The following is an 18801-nucleotide window of genomic DNA, read 5'->3' as shown; positions in this document are numbered from 1 at the left end:
TAACAGCAGGCTTGATTCAACAGGTCTAGGATGGGGTGTGGTTCTGCATTTCTAACAGCTCCCTCGTTTACTGACGCTGTGGTTTGAAGGCAACACTTTGAGGAGCAAGCCTAGAAGACCAATCTGTTTCTAGCTTTTACTCAAGGCCAACCTATCCTGTGCCTTCTACTGCCATTTTCTTCTAGGTATTAATGATAACAGTATGTTTCTCCTCTCAGTTATTTATTTTAAACTGAATTAACTCACATCAGTGTGTTCCTTTCAAACCAAAATCATTAAAAATGAATTTCAGGCTTTGGTGGAGCTAGTTTGGAGAGGTCCCTATTCAGCATCTATCAAATCATTCCATAGAGGATATACTGCTTCCTGAAATCAAGAGGAAAAAATTATTAAGGAAACACCTATGCATAGGGAGAATTTTGGTATAAGTCTATGTATAAATTCAATTTGCCTCTAATTTCTCTCTTTTAATAAATTCTGATTTTCACATATTAGTGTTCAGGCTATCTTACTTCATAGTGCCCCCAAATCTGATGGCTTAAAACAACAAATATTTTTTTAAGCTCATGATTTTCTGGATCAGGGATTTGGACAGGACATAGTGGGGACCCCCTTGTAATGTCTGCAGCCTCAGATGGTGTGGCTCGAAAGTCTGATGGCTGGAATGACTTCACTCAGACCATAGACCTGGGACCTTTTTTCTGGCTGTCGGTTGGGTCCCCTGGTTCTTCTCCATGTCTTGTCTGCTGAGGCTGGAATGTCCAAAATGACTTCTTCACTCAGATGCCTGGTACTTTACCTAACCTATCAATAGAATGACTCAAAGAGTTGGAGTTAGCCAACTAACTCTTTTTAATCTCTCTCTCTCTCTCTCTCCATTTGGCTAGCTTGGCTTTCTTCAGAGCTTGGCGCTCTCAGGGTAATTGGACTTCTTACATGGTGGCTGGCTTTTACCAGGCTGAGCATTGCCAGAGACCAAGGCATAAGCTGCAACAATTCTGCAATCTAGATTCACTTCTGCTACATTCTATTGGTTCATTAAGGTCAGAATCAAGAAGAGAAAGAGACTCCATCTCTCAATTGGAGCCACTGAGCCAAGTTTAATTTCCCATGGTTAGGTTTTATTACAGTGAAACTCAGATGCACCGAAGTTGCACGGGAGATGGTCTGGCTAGAATCAAAGTAAATGCAAAAAAAAAAATACTAGCTATAAAAAACTTCTTAGAAAGTTCCGGCTCATAGAGCCCATAGTTAGCATCTCTTCCTAACTCTGCTTTCAGTGACATCACCTTGGTAACTTGAAATTACATCATAGAAATTGGCAAACACTTCAAATCAGGGTTGTTTTTTTTTTTTTTTGAGAGCCAGTTGTTAAACATTTATCACATACCATGTTTAAAACCGAAACAATATTTCAAATATTGCAACATCACAGCCCCCACCTCCCACTCTCCCACCTACACATACACACACACACACACACACACACACACACACACACACACAACCTGACTCTGCACCTCCAAGTTCCCAAGGATATGTTTTTTCAGGTCTTATACCTATAGGGTCCTTTCCCCAATTTGGGATAATGTTCCATAGTAATAAGGAGTTCATCCCCAGGATTCTCCAACTAGGAGGCAAGGACTCTCTGTGGTATAAGATGTGAGCCACAGCATAGAACATGGTGCCTCTCCCTTAAATATCAATCCCACTCAGAGATTTAGAGGGAATTAATATATCTGTATAGTTAAACTAATGTGGATATATTACATAATAGAATGCAAAATTTGCATTCTGTAAGTGCCCACAAAAGTGTTTTTAGTTTCTTATAAAGTCACAGGAAATAAATGAACTTCAAGGTTGAAAAAAAGTTTTAACATGTAATATTAATATATGTCTATATCAATAGTCATAAATATATATATGTATATTTGTGCTTGTGTGTATGTGTATTTTTTAATGTAGAAATGGTTTCATGAAGGCAAAAGTACCTAGAGCCCACAAAAGTCATAATACAGCCCTGACCGTAGGGGTCTACTTTCAGTGCATAGTGGAAACATGTGAAAAGCTCTGAATTTTATGCATCATATTCTTTTAGTGTGTTATTTTGAGAACCGGTGTCTTCAGATTCCAAGGAAATGAATTTCAAATGATAGAATTTCACACATCCTTGAAAGGCAGTAGGATAGATTTACTGAGTGAGGATTTCTACCAACTACACTGCAGATCCCACGGTACAGAAGTCTGTTAAGAGTACCACACTCACTCCCAAGTCACCACTGCTACCCCCGGATGCCATGACCATATTTACACAGAGTGGCAGACCTTCTTGCATGAGTCTCACTGTCAATCATAAAATCTTAGAACTTGAAGCCCCTGAGCCCAACCCCCGACAAATGCGGCAGCACCTCTGTCACCATCCTTGGCCGGTCACTCAGCATCAGTTTGAGCACATGACACTGTCTGCAGCTGGGAGCTGCAAAGCTGCTTGCCTTTGCGTTATTGTCTTATAAAGAAACGCTAAATGTGAGAAAACGCAGAGACGCTCGGGTAGCTGTTGATGCAGTAGGAAGATGTCTAGACACCACGAGTCAGTGATGGTCGGTGAGCTGCACATTTTGAGAAGCATCCACAAGCACCATTGTAGTCTCATCATCCTCAGGGCGAAGTTCCAGACCATCTTCCACCACCCTGTGGAGGGCGCTGTAATGTTGCTGGTTTGGGTGGAAAGAATGCAGCTCTGAAGCAGACTCCCAGGCCGCAAATGTAGGCATGGAGAAGACCTCTGGCCTCTTGTTTTCGAAGAAGCATTTCAGGTTCCTCTCACTCAGCTTTTTGGCATAGTCCAGGAGCGTATTTTCCAAGTACTCCTTCTCCGTTTGTGCATACGTCTTCCAAAAACTCAGCTGAAGGTAGCTAACTTTTGATCGGCAGCGAGCATAACAAGCAGTGAGCAGAGAGAAGAAAGCTGCTGAACAAATCAGGAACCAGCCTAGAATCTTAGAAAGAAAGAAATATTGAGGACCTCCAAAGCAAAGCCACTTCTCCGGGAGCCGGGGTAGTGTTATTGGGAAGTGTATGGCTAATTTAATATCAGACCTCGGTTGAAATCCTTCCTCTTAATTACTAACGACAGGTTTTTTTTACAGTCAAATAAAGTTAGGGTTTACCTAACCTCTATTCTCCATCCTACCCACCATTGCTGGTATGCAAAGAAAGACCCAGAAGGTAGGCAAATGGAAATGAGCAAAAATATAGATTATCCAAGAACTGGGAAAACCAAGCCCTCAAATAGTACTAGCTATTAGAGGGAAGAATTCTGTGCATGAGTAAATGCGCTCATTTGAGCAAATGACCAGTTCCTTAGCGGAGTGCTTTCAGGCGTTGATACGTGCATATTCATGACCCGTGACTGATTTTTCCCATGTTACATTGTTTGCAGAGAACAGCAGACCCTCCCTGACAGAAGTATCATCACTCATTATCCAGGATAAAGTGAGACAAACGTAACACAATAAGGAAACTGAAGCTATAAGAATTGGAAGCCTGCATAAAAGCCAAGAAAAAAAAAATAGAGTCATTGCAAACCTTCAGGATTTGCTGGTTCTGAATCTGGGTAATTGGAAAAAACAAATTCCTCTTTGAATACGAAATGGTTCTGCTGGGGTTTTTTTCTGAACTTTAAAAGCAGAAGTCTAAGCAGCTCAACTTATCTTCTAAACTTTTTGTTGTTCTAATTATATTTTTCACAATTGGAATTAATTTCAAATGTGGACAGCTAACAAAGCTCTTTCAAAGTTTCTCTTGACATTTTAGTTAGATGGCCCTTACTATTTCTCAGCAGATGGGCCTATATGAACACAGAAACAATCTGCAAATGAACCCATTCAGACCGTAACAGAACCACAAATATGCTCCAATGCTTTAAACAAGTGTTTCCCAAACTCCAACTCCAGACTATGGAGGTCATTGTACAGGGTCCCAGACCCCACATGAATGTTAATTCTGGGTTGCCACTAGTTGGGTTTAAATCTCAACTTTCTCCTTTCTGTGGCTATTCTCCATGCCTCAGGATTCTCAGTTGTAAAGTGGGGCTTACCTACCTCAGAGGGTAATTTGGGGCATTAAAATGAGATGATGAAAAAAAAAAAAAAAAGATGATGTAGACATACACGTGACTCAGTAAGTATCCGCCATTGTCATGTGCTGCTACTTTTCAAATGTATCCATGTCTATGTAAAAGCATTACTGAACACAGGATATCTTTCTGATGTGATTTAACAAATGAAGCACAGCTTCCATCGTGTGAAAAGTCCTCACATTTACTTTAGTCACTTGGGCTTAGCTCCCTCAGATCTTCCTCTTTTCTTTAACCTCTTTCTTTTTCCTCATAGGTTCTCCTGTAGGCCAGTAGGCCATCCCACCTCAGTATCTGAACCAATGCTGCTGTGTCGTCAACTGTTTGATCAGCTTCAGACTCCCCCTCCCTCCACTGCATGACCTTACCTTCGACTCGCTCTCACCTGAGCGCTGAGCACTGAGCACTGAGCCCTCTGTTCTTCCCAAATTCATGGTACCCAGGGTCTACCTAGACATGGTGGATGCTCCCACCCCAGCCCTCAAGAGTGTCCCATTCTGCACGAGTCTTCTCCCTGAAACCCTGGCGTTTTTCTCGTCAGTTTAGAACACTTACCCCGTGCCAGCAGCTTTATGTCCATTTACGTCCATCATCTACTATACATCCTGGCACCCCTCCCAGGTAGGAGGAAACTATGAGGAAAATGGGACCCTGAGGGGTCAAACCAGTAGCTCTGGGCCACATAGCTGGTAAGTGGTAGAATCAGTATTCAAACCCAAGGAGAGTGAACTCCAAGACGGAGTTCTTGCCACTGCTCTACCCTACCTTCCTGAGGAATAGCAAGCCACCCAGCTGGATTCATTTCTCTGCTCCACCCATGGACGTGGCACCTTTTACCCCCAGCCGCACACCCAGCTGTTGGTCTGGACTCTTTGTCGCTCCTGCCTGTGGGAAGCACTGTAGTCAGCACCTGCTGTGACGCAGCTCCCTTTGTCCACATCTCTTATGCCTCTTCTAGGAATCAGCCCCAGGCCCTTCTCATTCCTCTGAAAAGTAAACAGGTCAGCGCGCCCAGGCTAAGCTATGGGAGGATGTGCATGATTTCCTTATGTCTCTGTTTAGAGAAGAAAAGTTCACACAGTGACAAGTGTTTGGATCTATCTGAATGGAGCCTGGTGCCCGAGGACACAAATCATACATCACTCATTGTATCATAACATTTGTAATTAATACCTTCCTTCAACCAAAGAAGGGAGCCTGGCATGTTTTTATCTAAGATGCGCTTTATGCATGAAACAAAAGATTTTGTTTGGGGAGCATTTTTAGGCTTAGCAGTTTATGAAGAGTATGACTATATCGCCAACCAGTTTTGGAAAGTATGATTTTAGAAAAAGATTTTGCCTTGATGTGTTGTTGAAAAGGCAAGTCTATGCTGAAAAAAAGTAAAATTACACTATTTTCAGCACATTTATTCTTGAACAAATAGCATTCCTGACAAACTGTGGATCTATTTATCTACTCTTATTGCTTGTTTTGATTTGGGGAATGTCATTCCTACTCCTCACAAGTAGGAATTCAGTCTTTTCCTGAGGCCAGGGCCAGGCTCACATCTGGATTTGTGCTCACGTACCTGGAAGGATGACAAGCTACTTCCTTGTGTCAGTTAGGTAAAGCTACAATTTCCTGCTGTTAAATAAAACAGTGCCCCAAATCTTGAGCTTCTAAAATAATGTAAGAACTTTTTTAGCTGTAGAGCACAGAGCACAGGACGAAACCTCCCTGGAGAATATGGTCCCGTTTCACTGAAGGCTATTTAGAGACTGCCAACCCCCACTTTATACAGGAAGTTCTCCTCCATCTCGACAATATTTATACATAGAGGTAGCAGTTGCCAGAAATCATGCAAGGGAATCTCTACACTCATTGTATTATGTGCGGCTTTGGAAAGTATTATCTCATTTCGTTCAGCTGTATTTTAATAGATACGTGTGTTTTTCTGAGAAACCAGTTTAAAAATAATTAATAGAAGCCAGTAACTTCTAATTACTCTGCCATTAGCACTCTATTGTGAGTTAGTGTCATGCATTATTTACAAAATCAACCCAGAGGGATTGTCTTAAAATACATAAGTATTTACATATGTATAACTCAGAGGAGATTTCTTTTCAGAAATGGAAAAAACAATCCAATCAGCAATATGTCTAGCCAAGCAACCACTGAAAAGCTTTTCCTCAGATTGTCTTAATGCTGCCCCGTGTTCCAATTTCCATTTAGTTTCAAAATGTTTTAGGAGGATTCAGACTCAGCCCTGGCTCAACAGAGTACAGAGAGAATACTTCAAGCTCACTCTGGGGAAAAAAAGAAAAAAGTCATGTTTGTCCTCTCTTACCTGAGACTGGGCTTGCAGGGACAGTTTCAGTTCTTCGTTGTCTGTATGGGTCATGCTGATTTTGCCGCAAGGTACCTTGTGAAGTTCGTCCCAGCACTCTTTGGGCTTGCCCTTGCAAATCAGCCCCAGGAGTCTGGAATTTTTGGTCCCACTCATGGCACATTCATAAAACGTCCCATTGAGCAAAGCCACAGAAAGCCACATTACTGGAGCCACCAATGAACTCAGAGTGATCTGACCGAGGACATAGAAGAAGCGGCAGCTGTGGCCCCTGGGGAAGATTTTCCTGGGATTCACACAGCAGCCTGTGAAGAGTCTCCATGACCTGTTGTTCAGAAAGAATCCCAGGATCAGTAACACCCAGGCAGGAGCAAAAAGGAAAACCAATCCGTACACCACATTCTCAGTGCTGCAGGGACACTTAAAAGCCACGAGTGAAAAGAGACGCTCACCTCCCACAGTCAGCAGAGCCAAAAAGCTGTAGCCAATAACAGTTTTCCGGTTGAGGATGAATCTTAAAATCCCCTGAAAAGCATCCATGATGGAGATACACAAAGGGAAAACGCTTTGCTCTTACTTATTGGCAGAGCAGCTGTGGCAGTGGCCGAGGGTGGAGCTCTTTCTTCGTTAGAAGCAACAGTCCTTCTCAGACTGAATTCAGCCAGATAAGGAAACAATGTCATTCCCTAGGAATGAATATTTCCCAACAGTGTTCAGATAATGCCTCCTACTGGTGGATATTAGGCCATGAAACTAGAGCCAAAACACTGAGAATTAGAGTAAATTCAAAGTGAACAGCCTCCATTTTTGTGTTATTTCCATGTGGCTTGGATTGAGAATCAGAAGGAAATTGCGACTCTGCAGATAGTAATAGTCTAGGAATTTTCCAACCAGAGGAATCAACATTAGCAGAAATAGGGTTTCAGCCAATTGATTGAGAGCCATTGAATCAAGCCTCCTAGCCTAGAGTTTCATGATGGTATTTTTCTTTTGTTGCTTAAGACTTTTGCACTTTGACTTAAGATCTGGAAGATTCATTTTACATCCTCTTTAACTGACTAGTGACTTAAACCAAATTTTAGGAGTTGGGCTATTTGAAACTTATATGGAAAAGTTCAGGGAGAGTTTGAGTTTTGAATGAAAGACAAAGTGAGAAGGGTCCTAATCATTTCTTTCCTAGACTTTCATAGTAACCTCTTGATTGGTATCTCTGCCTTTGACCTCATGGCCACCCCCATTCTCAACCCTAAATCCATCCTCTATGCTGACATAAAGGAGATCCCTCTAAAACAGAAAACCAGTTCCTCCCTAGCCTACTCACACCTTTGGGGCTCCCTGTTGCCCACAAATTGATAGATGCCAACTTCCCCTGAACCTCATCATGGTATTTCATGCCCTTGACATGTTCCTTCTATCTGGAATATCCCCCCCCACACACAACACACACACACCTGACCTTGTCCACCTGGCAAACTTTCACTCAATATTCATAAACAGGGTAGAAGCTTCTTATTCTGTGAATATTTCAAGGGTTGCTACCAAATATATAACATTGTTCTTGCAGAGCTTATAGTATTGCAGTTATTTTTTTAATATCTATAGCTCCTCTTTAACTGTGAGCTCTTATAAAACAGGAACTACATCTTATTACATTTTGTATTCTGGGCATAAATATGATGTCAAACACAGAATGGATGCTTACTCAATAATTCGTTTTTCAAATAGTTATCGAACTCCACACTCCACTACACAGTGTGCCAGGCACTGTGCTAGACAGGCACAGTACTCAATGAGTACTATTGAATGAATGAATGAATGGTGAAACTTCTAGTACTTCTAATTATAAATAATTTAAGGAAATTGTCCCCATATCTGTCCTACACTGCTTTTAATTTTAAAATTAAATTAATTAAGGCACTTGAAAGACAACAGTCAAGCTGAAAATTTCCATTAATGAACTTCAGATTCCAGGCCTGTATATTTTGTGACAAGGAAGTCCCTTGGACTGGAAGCCAGGGAACTAAGTTACAATGTAAACTTAGCCACGTCATTTTACTTCTCTGAGTCCCAGTTTACTCATTTGAGAAACTGGAGGTATGCAAGAAATAGTCTCCAAGGCTTCCTCTATCTCTACATTGTAGAATTCTTTCAGCTTTAAAACAGCAGACTTTTTTGAGAAGCTGCGTTATGACTCACTTATGTGCCTCCCACCACTAACCCTTGTTCCTTCTCAGAGGCCTGTCATCCTTGGTGTTACGGCTCCCTCCACTTCCCAAAACACACCCTTGGGTTTAATCTTCCCATGGCACCCTCTGCCCTCTGCTCTGTCGCCTTCCTGTTGTGGCAGGTGTGTCTTGGGTCCCTTCTAATTCAGGATCTTATCCTTTACTAGGCACATGTGACAAACATTATGCTAGTATGCTGATGATTGGTAATATTTTAATTTCTTACCCTCCTAAAGGATATTCACTTTTGAAAAAGATTTTTTCAAAAATGATGCCTTAACTCTAAGTTTCATAAACCATATTATTTCCATAGAAAACTTGTCCTTTAGGATACTCCATGAAAATAAAAGGGTTGAAGGGTTGTCCAAGTCAGAGGGTCAGTAAATTTCAAAGCTGAGCGTGAACCCAAGCTTTCTGACTACACACGCCACGAGCTTAACCATTGTGCCTGGAAAAGGGTATTTGGGTGCCTTACTAACAGTTCTTTGTTCTAGACCAAGTTTTGTAAATTTTTTCCTGTTTACTAGGTTGCCTTCAAGATGTACTTGGGAACTACACCAAGTGTGACCTGTAACAATTCAAGCAGAAATGAATTTTCGCTGATTCCAGAAAAGAATCCTCTGGTGGAGTTTGTGGAAGAGCTCCCTGCTGGGCGATCTTCTCTGTGCTACTGCAGTTTACTCTGTGGGATTATCAGAGGGGCCCTGGAAATGGTAAGGCACAGACTCTACTTTGCCAGGTATATTCATTATCTAGTGCAGTGTAACTACCCCCAAATGCAGCCTCTTAAAACAACAAATATTTATTATCTCACACAGTTTCTGAGGATCAGGAATCTGGTAGCAGCTTTGCTAGGTGGCTGTGATTCAAAGCCTTTCACAGCTTAATGCACATGCAGTCAAGCGGTTGGTCAGGGCTGCAGTCTCTGAAGGCTTGACTAAGGCTGGGAATCTACTTCCAAGCTCAGTCACGTGGCTTCAGTGCCTTTCTCGCAGTCGGTTAGAGGCTTCATGAAGTTCTTTGTCACATAGGTCTCTTTGTAGCTCTAATCACAACAGGTGCTGTCAACTCTGGGACAACGTTGGAGGGAACTACCTGAATGATAGGAGGCGGGGTCATTGTGGGCCATCTTGGAGGCTGGCTTCCACACCTGAATTATTCATTGATTTAACCAAGACAGTGATCAGCATCTGTTAAGAGGCACGGAGCATACACAGATGAACAAAACACAGTTATTGCCCTTCAAGAATCTTCTGTCCAGTAGAGAAGTCAAATGACTTAGGGCCACGGGAGGACCTGGGATGGGGTGGGGTGGAGTGGGGTGGGAGGTGGGCAGGGAAGCTTTCCTACGGAATCTCTGAGCTGACATCTGAAAGACAAAAAGCAGTTAGGTGAAGGTCTTGGGGTAAGAGGAAAATAATATTCCAGGTAAAAGGAGGACCTTGCCCAAAGGCACAAAAATAATATTTTGTTCAAGGGACAAGGAAGTTGAACTAGTTCAGTGTGATTCACACATAGATTGGGGAAAAAAATCAGGTCTGAAATAGGATAAAGAAGTCTCCAGCTTTCATGGGTAGCAGTTGATTATATGTGCTGAATGACAAATATGTATCAGACATCATATGGTCCCAAATATCCAAACAATTTCAATGTAGTCTTTTTGATATTTTAACTGATTTTCAGTTAAAGTATGACAAAGACAAAAAAGATCTTATGGGGAAGAAATGAGAGTGAATTTAGCTTCCATATTTCAAAGTGCGTTGTACATCCTTCTATTGGATGGTGAGAATCACAAAAGCATGGTTTTTGCATGCTACAGGAGCAGATAAGCTGGTACACCAAAGTCTATGGTTTAACAAATGCAGGCTGGTTGGCCAGGGAATTCTTAGTGAGAGAGGGGAGTGAGTCAGATAAGACTCAATAAATATTAATTAACTGCCTACTAGACCCAGGTTTTTTCACTTATTATTTGCTTTTACTAGGTATTTTTAAAAACATTTTTATTGGAGTATAATTGCTTTACATTGTTGTGTTAGTTGCTGCTGTATAATCAGCTATACATATACATATATCCCCATATCCCCTCCCTCTTGCATCTCCCTCCCACCCTCCCTATCCCACCCCTCTAGGTGGTCCCAAAGCACTGAGCTGATCTCCCTGTGCTATGTGGCTGCTTCCCACTAGCTATCTATTTTACCTTTGGCAGTGTATATATGTCCATGCCACTCTCTCACTTTGTCCCAGCTTACCCTTCCCCCTCCCCACGTCCTCAAGTCCATTCTCTACGTCTGCATCTCTATTCCTGTCCTGCCCCTAGGTTCTTTGGAACCTTTTTTTTTTTTTTTTAGATTCCATATATATATGTTAGCATACAGTATTTGTTTTTCTCTTTCTGACTTACTTCACTCTGTATGACAGACTCCAGGTCCATCACCTCACTACAAATAACTCAAATTTCATTTCTTTTTATGGCTGAGTAATATTCCATTTTATATATGTGTCACATCTTTTTTATCCATTCGTCTTTCGATGGACACTTAGGTTGCCTCCATGTCCTGGCTATTGTAAATAGAGCTGCAGTGAACATTGTGGTACATGACTCTTTTTGAATTATGGTTTTCTCAGTGTATATGCCCAATAGTGGGATTGCTGGGTCATATGGTAGTTCATATGTACAGTGCACTTTGAAATATGGAAGCTAAATTCACTCTCATTTTTTCCCCATAAGATCGTTTTTGTCTTTGTCATAATTTAACTACTAGGTATTTTTTACTAGGTAATTTTGCTTATATCTTATCTATCCCAATGACTTAAAATAGCTGAACAGGTACTCTATTGAGGGTAGGTCAGCAATATGCTGCTCTTATGTGAGTATATATATATATATATATATATATATATATACATATATATTTCTTTTTCTTTCTTTTTTTTTTTTTTTTTTTGCGGTACATGGGCCTCTCATTGTTGTGGCCTCTCCCATTGCGGGGCACAGGCTCTGGACGCGCAGGCTTAGTGGTCACGGCTCATGGGCCTAGCCGCTCCGCAGCACGTGGGATCCTCCCAGACCGGGGCATGAACCCGTGTTCCCTGTACCGGCAGGCGGACTCTCAACCACAGCGCCACCAGAGAAGCCCAATGTGAGTATATTTTAATGAATAGAGAAGCAAGCCCTAGGGTTTACTTCAGTGTCTGGGAAATGAGAAATGCTTTATTGTGGAAATGAAGGCCTGGGTATCAAATATCCATGTCTATAATTTCAATTTTTAATTTTATACTTATAATTTATTTAGTTGGTGTTTTTTCACAGCTCTCAAAGCCATAAGTAATTGCTAAATGTTGTTAGGACAAGTGATTATGTTATTGAGCTAATGACAGAGTGATTTATAGCAAGTCAATTGGAGAAAAATCATTTTAAGAAGCCATTTATCCTTGGAAGTTCTGCTTGGCAAGGCACATTGAGTCAAGGCTATCTTTGAGTTGGGAATTTGTGTTCTTCCTGAGATGGAGCCTTAGTTTAGACCCACACTGTGAACAAAAAGGGGCCCACATCCTGGGCTTGCCCCAGAATCAAGCAGGTTGAGCCTGTCCTGGACCACCCCTCTCTTTGCAGACTCACACACAGAGCTGACCACAGCCAGATCATCAATGGAGGACGCACAGTAAAGGGCCCTTCATCCACAGAAAAAGCTCTTTTTTTATCATTTTGTAAAGAAAGTCAGCTCTTTATGGGGTAAATCAAACTGAAAATAAAGACAGAAAAAATTAGAGGTTGTTTTTTTTTAAACCTGAATGACTCAGGCCTGTTTTGCTTTGTTTTTTCTTTTTGTCTTTCCTAGGTTCATTTAGCTGCTGATGTTACATTCTTGCAAAACAGACTAAAAGGTGACAGTGTGACAGAAATAGGAATGACATTTCTGAAAATGCTGGATGAGGAAAAATACAGACGGAAAAAATGAAGAATAGCATGCAAAATGCCACAGGCTGGCCGGCTGAGCAGTTAATATTAGCTGCACATATAGAGCCATAGAAGTTTTGAATTGTTTAATAGCATGGGGTTTAAAAGACTTATAAATCAGCCAGAAATTTGAAATGCAGGGCACTAAGATTTAAAGCTGTTTTTTTCTTTGCTTGTAAATCACACATTTTCAATCTCGAGTCCGCAAGATTTCATATACAAATAACTCCTTGTAAAATAGTAAGCATGAATTCTACATATTACATAATCCATCCTAAGAGAGTCTGTTTTTTTTCATTTTCTTATGGTGAAAAAAAAGTATATGACCTACACAGTTGGTGTATTTATCCCTTCTTACTGGAAAAATGGGATGAAATTATACAATATCAATGTCACTATATAAAGACAGTTTCTAGATACTGTATATTGCATTCTCTATAGGAACAGTACCATTTGTAACAATTTTCCATATTTTTGAGAAGCTGTAGATATGACTTTTCTCGTATATAGGCTTGGCTTATAGCTTCGGCCTCCTGAAGCTACTCTTGACTTGTAATCATCAAGGCAAGCTATTTATTTGAATGCTAATTCTGAAATATTTTAAAATAGCATTTAATTTTAATTCATTTAATTTTTAGATAGCTGGTAATAACCAAATTCCTTCCTTTTCTCAGGAAATATTACTGATGGTCAGGCCAGGAAATAAAATGAAAGGTAAAGAATGTTCTTTGAGAATACTTTCTTATCCCAAAGCTTATTCAGTTAGAAACTTTAGTATCATTTTTATCTCCTAAAAATTGTACAAAGTGTATTTTGTTTGTGACCAGAACATTTTTAAAATTCAAAATGTACTGGATTAAATAAATGATCATCTTTACCAGACCATAAGCATATAGCAGTCCAGAATCTACTAGGCTCTGCAGAGAACTCAAATTATAAGTAAAAGTACCAATTAGGGTGGCACCATCAGTTAAAACTGGTGTAAGTAATAAGGTAGTGGTAGACCTCAACTAGGTCTCAAGGATCCTGAAGATACAGTCCCAGTTCTGTTTCTAGTGGCTTCAGCTGATCCTGACTAGTGGCTAATCCTGGGCAAGGCACATCATCTCTCAGCCTCTCTCCATCTCTGTCTCTCTGTCAGTCTGTGTCTCTATCTCTGTCTCTGTCTGTCTCTCTCTCACTTATCTGTAAAATGAGAGGATTGGATGTAGTAAATATCTAAAATTGGGCTTCCCTGTTGGCGCAGTGGTTGAGAGTCCACCTGCCGATGCAGGGGACACAAGTTCGTGCCCCGGTCCGGGAAGATCCCACATGCTGCTGAGCGGGTGGGCCCGTAAGCCATGGCCACTGAGCCTGCGCGTCCAGAGCCTGTGCTCTGCAACGGGAGAGGCTGCAACAGTGAGAGGCCCGCGTATGCCAAAAAAAAAAAAAATCTAAAATTATATCAGTAAGTTTAAATGACATAAACAACCACCACTGAAATTCTACATTTTTGGACTTTAGAAGGCTATGGGGAAATTGTTTGTTTCCCACCTACTCAACTATCTCTTCAAAAGGACATTGAGGTAGGTACTAAGGACAAAATAAGGTCACTGGGGCAGCTGCAGCATCAATGGAAGGACTTTCAAACCAAAGCCACAGAAGACCAGGAGTGGAATCTGGAAGAAGAATGTTATCTGATATCAGAAGTGATATCGTAAGCCATGGATTTTAAACGGATGCCTTCAAGGATGTTTGTCGACAATCCACCCCAAAACTTATTTTGGGATGTTTCCATCTTCTGCTCAGTTTCCTCTTTCTCCTCTATAGTACACTCACCCCTCCAGAAACCCAAGATATTCATGTCTAAGGGTCTCCCTCTGAAGTTAGCACTCAACAAGCTGTCTTGAAAATGTTCCATGACTTGGAATATTCTCCTACTTTTCTACACCTTCGTCTCCTTTCTTTCCCAACCCAGACATCAAAATTTGCTTCTCCCGGTCCTTTTATTACCCACCCCCCGAAGGCAGCTAATCTGATACTCTCCGTGGTGCTGAGTGTTGGAACTGGTGATTGCTTCAAGATGGGGTTTGTTCTCCATACTTTTTTGTTTTCCTCACCCTGGAGAGGGAGGCAAGTCTCTTGGCATTGAATTTATGCTATGAAAGATGATCTATATAACCAAGAGAATGGCTCGTTTGTATTCAATCTTGAATTGCTCCATCTTGAAGAATGCAAGAATCTAGAAAGTGCTGTTCATTAGAATTATGAGAGACACATATATAAATTTTCTAATAACCACATTAAAAAAGTAAAAAGAAACAGGTAACATAAATTTTAACAACATATTTTATTTAGACTAATTATCCAAAATATTATTTCAACTTTTAGCTAACATAAAAATGATTATAGACATTTTACATTCTTTTTTATACTAAATCTTTGAACTCTAGTGTGTATTTTACACTTCTAGCACATCTCAATTCAATGCTAAGTTTTCAAAGTTTACAGTAAAATGCAGTCCTACCAAAACAATCAAACTGTGTTTAGTGTTGTTTAGTAGCTTCAGTTTTTAAATCTAAATTAATTAAAATTAAACTAAAATAAAAATTCATTTCCTCGGTCACACTAGTCGCATTGTAAGTGTGCAATAGCCGTATGTGGCTGCAGCTACTGTAATATGTACACAGGTCTAGAATTCCCAGTCAAAGATCTATTGGATCTCCTTGACCTTGGACACAAAGAATAAGTGGGGAGGATCCAGGTTCATGGAGAGGGAAAGAGGAGATGAATAGAAAAGATAAAAGGTAAAGAGAAAGAGAACATCAGAGATGCATGAAATTCTATCTCTTCACAAACTGAATGAGGATTCATAAAAACAAAAATGCTTCATAGTAAAGAAAGGTTGCACACCACCCCCTGGGCTCCAAGTGTATTTTCATTGCCTTTGTGTAAAGTTGAGTCTTTACACAAAGAACTTGTGGAAATTGCACAGTGTAACTACAGAGTTATATACTATTTTTATTTCATAAAAGCCTTCACTCTGAACCCCAAACCTTAACCGATGCAGAGATTTCTGTCATCTTGGCACAGCCAAAGGGAAGAAAAGTTTGGGACAGAGGGATAGTTTCGTGCTATTCAAATGACATCACCAGATGGTTCCTCGAGCTATTTTCTGAGGAGACCTGCCTTGGTTGCCTGTTCACTGTTTAAAGATGCCAGGAATCAGACATACTTCCCTCAGCAGCCTGCACATTTAATTATTGTCTTCTCAAATCTCTCAGTTTCATCCATTAGTTATTGGAAGCCTGGATCTCTTTAGCAGTTGGAATGGACTATTATGAATAAGTGGAAAATTCCCTCTTCTCCTTGTTTATGAAGGACCAAAGCAGAAATTTGGAAAACCAGACACTTGAAGTGCAAATATAACATTAAAACTTTTGTAACCAAAGAGGTCCCTTTAACCAAGACCTGCTAAATGTTGAGTAGCACAGAAAATGCTGAAAGATATAATGTTATTCATTGTTAAGAGTCTCTGGAGTTGGGACTGTAGACTCTGGGTGGTGGTGAGAGTTCACAGCTTCGTCCACCAGCTATGGAGGCTAATTCATTTCTTCTCAGTAACACTGAAGGAGTCCCTGACGAGGGCACCCTCCCAGTCCTAGAAACCTGGGACAACAAAAGACTCCCTTTTTAAAAAATGAACCAAGTTTTCTTTACATGGCTTGGTTGCCTATTCCTTAAAAAAAATCTGTCCAGTTGCTGCACTTCTTCATTCTGGTAAACCTTCCAGAACTTTAACTGGACATGACCAATGGTCAACCTACAGTGGCTATGGCAAATAATCAGCTGACAGAAAAGGGATGCAGCCAGTATAATGTACACCTCTAATGATCTGAAAAGGAAACCGTTCTTATTCAATCAGTAATAGTTACCCTAAAATCGAAAACAAGCCATAGCCACAACAATCATTGGCAAAGTTTTATTTTTCAAGTGTTTCACTGACAGAAGACAAACAAAACGCATCAACCATTGGAAATCCTTCACTAAAAACAGTTAAGAAATAAATGTCCTAGGATAATTCCTTGTTCTCCCTTAAACTCAGACTCTGTTTTTCCCAATTAAATCTTTCTTTGCTTTTCTTCCTTCAGTTTCTTTTGTCTTCCATTTTTTCTTCTAGGAGCTCTGTTTCCACTACATACACTTCTCTTTCTTCCAAAGAAGTCTCCCTGCAGCTCCTTTACTTCCTTTTTTTATTCTCCGTTTCAGTTCCTTTATTTTAATTATTCTTCATGTATGGACATTTGTTGGCTGCCTGTATGTTTCCCTGTCCCAATAGAATGACATGTTTCTGTTCAGGTGCCCAGCATTTTATTAGGCAACGCAACCCATCTACTTCAGAGGAAGTCATCCATACACCCAGCTTCATTGCTCTTACCTAGGTACAGTGGCTCTTTCCCAGTTTAAAATCTTGCCAGTCAGATCTAAGCCAATCGTGACATGGCATTCCCCAGACCACAGTCATTGCTGCTGACATAGGGAGGGGAACAAGGCTGAATGGACTGAAGAGAAGAAAAACCTGCCTGTTACATGAGGCAATAAATTTACTATATTCCTTAAGTAGTAGAGTTGGGTTTCTGTTACAGTAATGCAACAAGGTTCATTGCATGATAACTATGTGATAGGTCAGATAATTTGCAACATATTGGAGTACCAAAGAGAATAAACTGCTTATTATTACATTTTTCACATGGTTGAATGCTCAATGAAATAAAATTTGCATTGACAATAGCTCTTTTCCTCACAGAGAGGAAAAGGTTACAGGACAGAGAGAATAGAACGAGCATTAAGGTGTGCATCCACAGAGCACAGGTTCCAGAAAAAGTAGATTTCATAGAAAAAAGACATTTTCAATCAGTGGTAGCTCTTAAAAAAAAAAACACAAAAAACTCATACATTTCAGGTTCTTCCTTCAACTATTTCTACTGGAAACTTAAGTCACATCCAGAGTCACTTGAGGATTTCCAACTCGGAATCCTTCTGATTTCTGGAGCCTCCCAAGTGGCCTGAATCTTTCAAGCCAGCAGACTGTACTTAGTGACTTGCTATTTCCTTGTAGCATGTGAACCACATAGATTTTAATGACTTAAAAGAGGAAGTGCTAATTCCCAGTGGTCCGTATTTGCCAAACAATAGAAGCATCTGGAAATGCTGCTTTCTTGGTTTTGGATTCAATTAAGATTTTTATCAGGTGCTAGGCACGTTAATTATGTGGTATGTCACTTAATTTTCATAATAATCTGTGAGGCATTAAGTTGGTAACGGGGAGAAAAAAGGAGTTGGATATGAAACTACAAAGGGCCTAAATTTGCCTGCCTTAAGTGTATTATTCGTGGGACCGGAAGTCCAGTGAGTTGGCAATGTCTCCCGAGTGTCTAGCTTGGGAGGCTGGGTGGACTTCCGAAAATACAAGAAGCGAAGATAGAATCTTGAGAAATACCACCGCTCAAGAGGCAGCAAGAGAAGAAGAGCACGAGGGAGGCTGGACTTCTAGTCAAAGATGGAGATGGGAGAAACTGGTGACACTGAGGCCAAGAGAGTTTCAAGGAGAGTAGAGTGGTCAGAGGTGTTAGATGCCACAGGACAGTCAAGAAAGTTAGTCCAGAAAAGGGACATTGGACTTGATGAGGAGGTCTTTGCCTCAGATCAACAGGGCAAGATGGAGACAGCAGCCTCATTGCAGTGGATTGAAGGGTCAGTGGCAGGTGAGATACTAGTATAAATGATTCTTGGAACTTGACTGTAAATGGAAAGAGAAGTAGGATACTGGTATAAAGTTGGGCTGTTTGCTCTTTTATTTTTATTTTTTAAGAATGCAGGCATAGAAAAATAGAGAGAGAGAATGATTGACAAGGCAAGGTTGTCAGAAGGTAGAAGGGGACAAGATCCAGATCATAAGAGAAAAGTTTGACTCTGAACAGCAGAAAGACCACCCCTTCCCCTGAGAAAAAGTGATGGTGGTGAGAATGGGCATAAATAGGAATGGGATTGGTGGTGTTAGGGGAAGAGCTTAGAGCTCGTGACCACTGGCCTCAATCTTCACTGTGAAGCAAGGTTCATGGTCTTTGTGGAGATGGAGTGGGGGTGGAGGCTGGATAAGGACACCTCTTGG

The 18801-nt window shown here is 40.7% G+C and overlaps 2 protein-coding genes across 2 annotated transcripts; one reads left to right on the top strand and one right to left on the bottom strand.

The window, feature by feature from the left end:
- Positions 1–1513: 1513 nt before the first annotated feature.
- On the bottom strand, positions 1514–7029 carry CALHM5 (calcium homeostasis modulator family member 5). Its single transcript, XM_079939255.1, has 2 exons — positions 6468–7029; positions 1514–2999 (listed from the first exon to the last, which is right to left on the bottom strand). Exons 1-2 carry the CDS (start codon positions 7005–7007, stop codon positions 2592–2594), a joined length of 948 nt encoding a protein of 315 aa, XP_079795381.1. The 5' UTR covers positions 7008–7029; the 3' UTR covers positions 1514–2591.
- Positions 7030–8157: 1128 nt separating this feature from the next.
- Positions 8158–12651, top strand: TRAPPC3L (trafficking protein particle complex subunit 3L; the record flags this gene model as incomplete). The annotated part of the gene is made up of 3 exons (XM_079939605.1): positions 8158–8244; positions 9220–9405; positions 12532–12651. 3 exons carry the CDS (start codon positions 8158–8160, stop codon positions 12649–12651), a joined length of 393 nt encoding a protein of 130 aa, XP_079795731.1.
- Between the last annotated feature and the right edge of the window lie 6150 nt (positions 12652–18801).

Source organism: Stenella coeruleoalba (assembly GCF_951394435.1).
Source record: "Stenella coeruleoalba genome assembly, chromosome: 12".
Lineage (NCBI taxonomy): Eukaryota > Metazoa > Chordata > Mammalia > Artiodactyla > Delphinidae > Stenella > Stenella coeruleoalba.
The sequence above is the reverse complement of the archived record's forward strand: the minus strand, read 5'-3'. Positions and strand labels throughout refer to the sequence as shown.